We start from the raw sequence: 8,070 nt of genomic DNA on the forward strand, positions 1-8,070 counted from the left end.
TTTCCCTTTCCTTTTAGACTTGTTGACTGATGTCATTAGTACTGTTATCTTTCTCTTACTATTAAGGGTCCTTAAATGACCCATTTTTCTTTTCACAATATGAAACTACAGAATTGGCTTTGCTGCTGAAAACAATGCATTCCTGCTTATTCTTTCCTTTAAATGATGTTGCCATCTTATTTTGCATTATTGAAGCTGTATCATCAGAGATGGGTGAGACTACCATGCTTCCACCAATGTAAAGTTGTTTAGATTGGAGATTTTTATAGAACCATTTGCCACCCACCACAGCTTGAAAACTGGTATGAAGTAAAGATGACAGTAATTTAGCAAATGTACTTTTATTCTTTACCCTTCCCTCAGTCACCATTGGTGTTAAACCCAGAATTCATTTTGGTTCGACACTCTAAGAATTGAAGTGTAGGCGAATATAATTCATTTAATATTTGCAATTAAACTCAAACCCACTGCCATTGAGTCAATTCCAACTCATAGCAACCTCCAATGGGTTCCCAAGGTTGTAAATCTTTACAGAGGTAGATTGTCCCATCTTTCTTTCAAAGAGTAACTGGTGTATTTGAACTGCTTGACCTTCTGGTTAGCAGGCAAGTGCCTTATCCACTACACCACCAGAACTCCTTAATTGCAGTTAGTGATTTCAGAATGATCATAGTATAGGAAATCATCAAAACCCACTGCCATAAAGTCAATTCCTATAGTGACCCTATAGAAAAAAGTAGAACCACCCCCATAGGCTTTCCAAGGCTGTAAATCTTTACAGAAGCAAACTGCTTTATCTTTTTCCCACAGAGCAGCTGGTGGGTTCAAACCCCTAAGCTTTTGGATAGCAGCCAAATGGCTTAAACACTGTGCCACCAGAACATCTTAGGGAATCAGTAAATACTTTTAAAATATCACAGGAACAAAGAAAATAAATGTCACACAACTAACCTTCTCCATGAAACTTCACTTATTAAATAAAAAGGAAAACTGTAAAACTTGACAAATTTCTTTATCTACCTGACTGGTTTTTCGGGATTTTTCCTGACTACTGAAAGAGAGAGAAAGTGAGAGCTAGAAAAGAAAAAGTGAAGTCTGTCTTTACTCTTTTGGTGGTAGTGGTATGTTGTTGTGTACCATCAAGTCAGTTCCTTCTCATGTTGTTGTTGTTGTTGTGTGCCCTCGAGTCAACCCCGACTCACAGCGACCCCTCCTTAGGTTTCTGAGGCAGTATCACTATGGAAGTAGATACTCATAGTGACCCTATATGATCAAGCAGAATTGCCTCATAGGGTTTCCTAGACTGTAATCTTTATAGGAGCAGATTCCCAGGTCCTTTTCCCCTGGGAGCCACTGGTGGTTCTAACCCCCAGCCTTTTGGTTAGCAGCTGAGCACTTAACCATTGCACTACCAAGCCTTTTAAATAAAACTGTTTTTGGTATTGTTAGGTTATTGAAGTTTGATAAGTATACTTTAATAATTTAGTCCTGGGACTAGGTATTGTTTAATTTTACCTGTCATAAAAGCTCTTGGTAGGTTTTTCTTTTTAATTTTCTGTTGTTATTTCTTTGCCTTATACCATCCTGAACTAATACCCTGGTGTGCTTATGAAACTCAATAAGTAGAAAGAACTGTAGAATGCAGATGAGCTATAAAACTAAATTCAGAGTCATTACATTTCAGTGACTAATGATTTTATACTGCTGTTATCAAAAGAATGGGAGTTTGAGCATTGTACAAAAAGTGTAAATATTTATTAGCATTTCTCCTGGTTCAGTTAATATTGAGTATGATGATTCTCTTAAATGAAGTTGAACACAGTTTTAATTCAATTCACAGAAACATTGAGTAAAAGCAATTTATTTTTTCTTACAAGTTATTTTGGTTTTTTTAATATTACTTTGTTCATAGAGCATGTAGAAGCCGTGTTGAGGTGTGAGCCAAGGTAACTTGCAGAAGTGGTGATTGAACACTGGGTTTCATGCTGGGCTCCTGTAGCATCTTTGACGTGGATTATGGGAAGTAGAAATAGCACTGTAATAAAATTTTAAACAGTTTGCCATCTCTAATAAAAATAAAGGAGTTACAGTATGTAGGAGTTACAGTATGGTAAAATATATCATTTAATCTTCCAAGCTGAGATTTTAATGTAAGGCCAAGAAACTTGACTTATGTCCACTCCTATTTTGGTTTTAGTTTTAATTAGAACTTTTCCTAGTTTCCCTAAACACATGCACATTTCAAGAAACCATTGTCCAAATTAAATGTTAATTTTAGTTTTTTCTTATGAAATTGGGTGAGAAAGTAGAAGTAAGTATTCCTGTGTTCAAGCCCTACTTCTGGAACTATGTAGCCTGGAGCAGGTCACACAAATGCCTCTGGGTCTTGTAATCTTCATCAGTGAAAATGAGAGGATTGGATCACATTGTCTCTAAATACTTCTGAAATCCTAATTATGTGTGGACTTAAAGTAGGGTGTTATCCTATAAGTATTTTTACCTCCAGTATTTGTTACTGAGTTAGATGTGCATTTGTGAATGATGAATAAAAATAAATGTCTTAAAAATTTTAGCTGGATATAAATATTTCCAAAAAGAAAGTTAACATTTTTAAAGCTTTTATATCTATTAGTCTTCATTGTTAAACATCAGTTACAGCTATGCTAGTAAATGTGATGTATTAACTCATTGGGGTTTTGATTTGCCTTTTCCAAATGACAAATGGTATTATGTATCACTGTGTGTACCACTGACCATTTGTATATATTGGTTAGAGAAATGTTTATTCATATCCTTTGCCCATTTTTAAACTTTTTATAAAGTTGTAAATTTTTTTGTGTTTTATTTTTTTTAATGTATTCTAGATACTAAACCCTTGTTGGAGCAACCAGCACAAGCAGACTTGGGAACACACACAATTACTTCCTGATAGACACGCAGTGCAGTTGCAGGGAAAAAGAAGTACAATAGCTTAGTAGAAAGTAGCCTACCAGCCAGGCATGTTCAGGAGCCTCTGTATATCACTTGGTACAAGTAAATGGATAGTGTTGATTAATTTGTCAGGTTGCTTTAGGAAAAGTTAATGAATTTAAGAACTGTGATTTTCTTTGTATATTGTTGTTGTTGTTGTTGTTGTTGTTATGTGCCGTCGAGTCAGCCCTGACTCATAGCGACCCCTACTTGGGTTTCCGAGGCAGTATCACTACAGAAGTAGGATTGCCCAACCTTCCTTCCGAGGAGTGGCTGGTGGGTTTGAACCACCAGCCTTCTGGTTAGCAGTCAAGTGCCTTAGCCACTAAGCTACCAGAGCTCCCTCTTTGTATATAGGATACGATAATATGAAATTATAGTAAAAAATATTACTCAAAAGAATTATTACAGTAAAGTTTTTGTATATAAAAGAGTGCTACAGTTGATGCAGCAAGCTTTTATCCTAACTATTTTGGCAATTTATCTCCACAGTTTAGATTTTGAAGAATGTGCGCACAAACTGCTGAAAATGGAGTTTCCTGAAAGTCAAACAGTATGTTAATACTTTTTAATTGATTATATAATATATAAAATTGTTATAAAAGTGTTTAATTAAGACAGTTGAAAATTTGGTATAGTGGATTGAAATAATAGCTTAGTGCTAAATACATCCAATGTGCATTTTAAAAATACAGATTCTCTAGAATTGTTAAATAACTCAAAGCTTAGGAGTTCTGTTGTGTTTCTGAGTAGTTGCCTATAAATTGCTTTGTGACTTAAATACAGTAATTTGCTCTTTAATTACCATTTCTTTATGCACTAAAGCATTCTTTTGTGGTAGAAACTATGAAGATCACAGCATATATTGTTTCATTGCTCTATTTGGATATAAAAGAATCCGTATTATTTTTTTCATTCATTCATTTATTCAACACAAATGTGTTCATCATACTCTGTGTGCTGGCCACACCTCTGTAAGCATTCTGAAATGTCAGATAGTCAGTTATCCATAAAGTACGTTTGGCCACTTAGCCCCGTATGGTTCAGTCTTACAACTCAGTATACAGCCCTATTCAAAGTATTATGGAACCCTAATCCCAAGGAAAATACAGACCAAATTAAATACAGTATCTTTTTTCAAGTTCATATATATAGATAGAGATAGAGATAGAGATAGAGATAGAGATAGAGATATATCTCCCTGCCCATCTAGATTTTAGGTCTTTGGAACCTGAACAAATGCCTCAGAGTTTGGTTGTTTTTTCATTATTGCATATTTTATGTAGTAGACACTGCTCATATGCTGAATTGAGTGACTCAGCTCCAGTAGGCTATTTGGCTTCTAATTCCTCTATAAGGATCTTACTATGTGAGCAAATTTACTTTTAGGTTTAAATGCTGTTTTAAGGTTTTAAATATAGCCAGCAAGTTGTGGCCTCGGCCCACCTCCTATTTTTATAAATAAGGTTTTATTGGCACATATGCACACTTAATTCATTTTTGTATTGTCTGCAGCTGTTTTGAAGGCGCTCTGGTGGCGTAGTGCCTAAGGCATTTAACTACTAACTGCTCCAGCAGAAGGAAGATGGGACAGTCCACTTTTGTAAAGATTTACCGCCTCACAAGCCCAGTGGAAGTCTCTGTGAATAGGAATTGACTTGATGGCAGTGAATTTGGTTTTTGACTTGGATGGCTGGTTTTGCATTACAGCAGCAGAGTTGAGTAGTTGTAACAGAGACCACAAGGGCTGTAAAGCTGATAATAAAAAAATTTAAAACACTCACTGCCATTAAGTCAATTCTAACTCATAGCAATCTCCTTTGGGTTTCTGAGGCAGTAGATCTTTATGAAAGTAGATTGCCCCATCTTCCTTTTGCGGCTGGTTGGTTTGAACTCCCAACTTTCTGGTTAGCGGTCAGATGCCTTAGGCATCATGCCACCAGAACTACTGCTTATTACGGGAAAAAATTGCTGACCTTTGTTCTAGAATATAGATATATTCTTGAAATGCCATGGTATAGAATTTTGAGAAAGTTTTGTTTTGTTTGGGTTTTTTCTTATGAAATGTAAAAGATTTTTTTCTATTTTGAAGTTTGCTTATTGGTGTACTAATAACAGAATACATTGCCCCAGCACTAGTAGCAAAGTTCAAGACAGAAAATAACAAATGCTGGCAATGATGTGGGGATGCAGAGAGATTGGGACTCTCGTACACTGCTGGTGGAACTGTCAAATGACACAACCACTGTGGATAGCAGTATGGCGAATCCTTCAAAAGTTGGAATTAGATATACCATTTGATCCAGCCATTCCATTACTAGGTATATATCCTAAAGAAGTGAGAACCATGACAAGAACAGATATATGCATACCCATGTTCATCGCAGCACTATTTATAATAGCCATAAGATGAAAACATCCTAGGTGTCCATCAGCTGAAGAATGGATAACCAAACTATGGTACATACACACAATGGAATACTGTTGTTGTTGCTGTTGTTATGTGCTGTCAAGTCAGATCTGACTCATAGCGACCCGTCCTTGGGTTTCCAAGGCAGTATCACTATGGAAGTAGATTGCCCCATCTCCTTTCCGAATGCAATACTGTGCAACCCTAAAGAATAATGTAGAATCTGCAAAATACCACATAACGTGGATGAACTTGGAGGACATTATGCTGAGTGAAATGAGCCAATCACAGAAGGATAAATATGGTTTTAGTCCTAACAAGTCAAGGAATGTTCTATATGGAACGAAATTTTCTTTGTTGGTTACCAGGGGTAGGAGAGGAGGGGAGGGAACACTGTTAGATAGGTAGAGACAAGTATTGATTTAGGTGAAGAGAAGGGCAGTGTACCAAATGTGAGTGATCAACACAGTGGCACTGAGGAAGAGGAAGACATAAAGAGGTGCATGGGAGGTACAGACAATAAAGATGAACCCTTTGCACATTAAAAAATGTATATCTATTTGTACTCAAACTTTACTTGATATATTTTTGTTGAAAGGAAATAAATTAGTAAATTAACCTTTAAAATTATAATTGAAACTGAAATTACTGTATGATCTTATCACTTTATTTGAGGAATATAATTAAGTCATTATAAATTTTATTAATTTTAATCTACAAGATAGTTGTTCTAGAACTAACTTCAAAATATTTTGATAACATTTGGAAGAGTGTCTTGCTGTATCTATTTTTATACATATGGTTACTCAAAAGACTCTTCTAAAATCACTGTAATATTTAATTAAAATATTTAATTATTATATGCCAGAGGGAATACCTCTTGTAATTACATTTAACTTGAGAAAGTAATTTGTTTTGCTCGTAAAATTGATTTTATTAGCAGTCCTGTCAGCATATTACCATGTTTTATTGTTTAAAACTTGATTAACTGGTAGATTATTTAAAAACACATAGCTGTTAGAAAAAATTAAAATGTATTTTAATATATCAAGTTAACACAGTATGACAGAGTTGAGATTAGTTTCACTTAAAATTTTCTGTCCTATGCTATATTTTGACAAAGTATATTTTTTCAGAACTTGTACTTTTATAAATATTTCATTAAGGAAACTTTGTGGCTAATTTTTTTAAAAAATCACCTAGTAATGGCATCAAAAAATGTGAAATTAGGACTTGGAGTAGATTGTTTTATAACTAGATTATCAATTTCTAGAGTAGCACTGTCCAGTAGAAGTGTCTGGAATGGTGGAAAGGTTCATATTCTGCACTGGGTAGTACAGTAGCCACTATTCACATGTGGCTCTAGAGCAACTGGAATGTGGATAGTGTAACAGAAGAACTAACATTTTAAATTTTATGTAATTGTAAATAATTTAAATAATGGTATGCAGCTGGTGGCTACCGTGTTGGAGAGCGTGGTTCTATAGTATCTGCTCTGTGCTTCTCAGGAGTCCCCTTCTTCTCCCTTACCCTGTGTCGTCTTCTATAATCTCTCACACAAATTGCTTGCATTTGTTGTTGTTGTTGTGATGTGCTGTCAAGTCAAACCTGACTCATAGCGACCCCTCCTTGGGTTTCCGAGGCAGTATCACTACGGAAGTAGGATTGCCCAACCTTGCTTCCGAGGAGTGGCTGGTGGGTTTGAACCGCCAGCCGTCTGTTTAGCAGGCAAGTGTCTTAGCCACTATGCTACTAATATTTAAAATTTTTACTGTAGGTTACATCCCTTATTATTTAATATTGTAAAATGTCACAATTGTTCATTGAAAATGAAAGGTAAAAAATTAGTATGGTAGCATAGTGCCTAAGGCACCTGACTGCTAACCAGAAGGCTGGCGGTTCAAACCCACCAGCCACTCCTCGGAAGGAAGGTTGGGCAAATCTTCTTCCGTAGTCATACTGCCTCGGAAACCCAAGAAGGGGTCGCTGTGAGTTGGGTCTGACTCAACAGCACATAACAACAACAACGACATACATTAAGGAGCTCTGGTGGTGTAGTGCCTAAGGTATTTGACTGGTAACCAGAAGGCTAGTGGTTCAAACAAACTAGCCATTCCTCTGGAGGAAGATTGGGCAATCTGCTGTAGTGATACCACCTCAGAAACCCAAGGAGGGGTCGCTGTGAGTCGAATCGCTGTATGTTATGTTTATATAGGCTTTATAAACTACTGCCGTTGAGTCAGATTGACTCATAGTGACCCCTCCTTGGGTTTCTGAGGTGGTATCGTACAGAAGTAGATTGCCAACCTTCCTTCCAAGGAGTGGCTGGTGGGTTTGAACTGCCAGCCTTAGGCTTTATATAGGTGTATAGATAAGCATTATGTTGTAGAAAAAGAACTGTACCCGTGGTCAGAGAATGAATTTATGACAGTTTGTTTTGTCCGTATTAGCGGAGTTTATTCATCTATGAAATTGTTGTAAATATAATACATATTTTGTTAGGGTTATTTCAGGAATTAATTAATAATATGAATTCTAAATCTCTAATTTGTTATGATAATTGTATTTCCTGGTCAAAGATTTATGTTTACAGTTACTAGTTCACCAGAATTTTCACTAAAGGTTTATTAATTTCCTTAAATAGCCTTATTGAACAACATATTATGTCAGCAGTTGTTGTTATGTGTCGT

General features: G+C 35.9%; 1 protein-coding gene across 1 annotated transcript in view; it reads left to right on the plus strand.

The window, feature by feature from the left end:
• CWC22 (CWC22 spliceosome associated protein homolog) overlaps positions 1–8,070 on the plus strand; it is a gene marked incomplete at its 5' end in the record, with an annotated part of 47,881 nt that overhangs the window by 25,215 nt on the left and 14,596 nt on the right. The window contains one exon of the mRNA XM_007936416.2: positions 3,463–3,523. Within this exon, the coding sequence (XP_007934607.2) occupies positions 3,463–3,523 (61 nt within the window). The remainder of the gene's footprint in view (positions 1–3,462; positions 3,524–8,070) is intronic.

The sequence above is a fragment of the Orycteropus afer genome, unplaced genomic scaffold (genome assembly GCF_000298275.1).
Source record: "Orycteropus afer afer isolate SDZICR_OR568_19922 unplaced genomic scaffold, OryAfe1.0 scaffold00001, whole genome shotgun sequence".
Lineage (NCBI taxonomy): Eukaryota > Metazoa > Chordata > Mammalia > Tubulidentata > Orycteropodidae > Orycteropus > Orycteropus afer.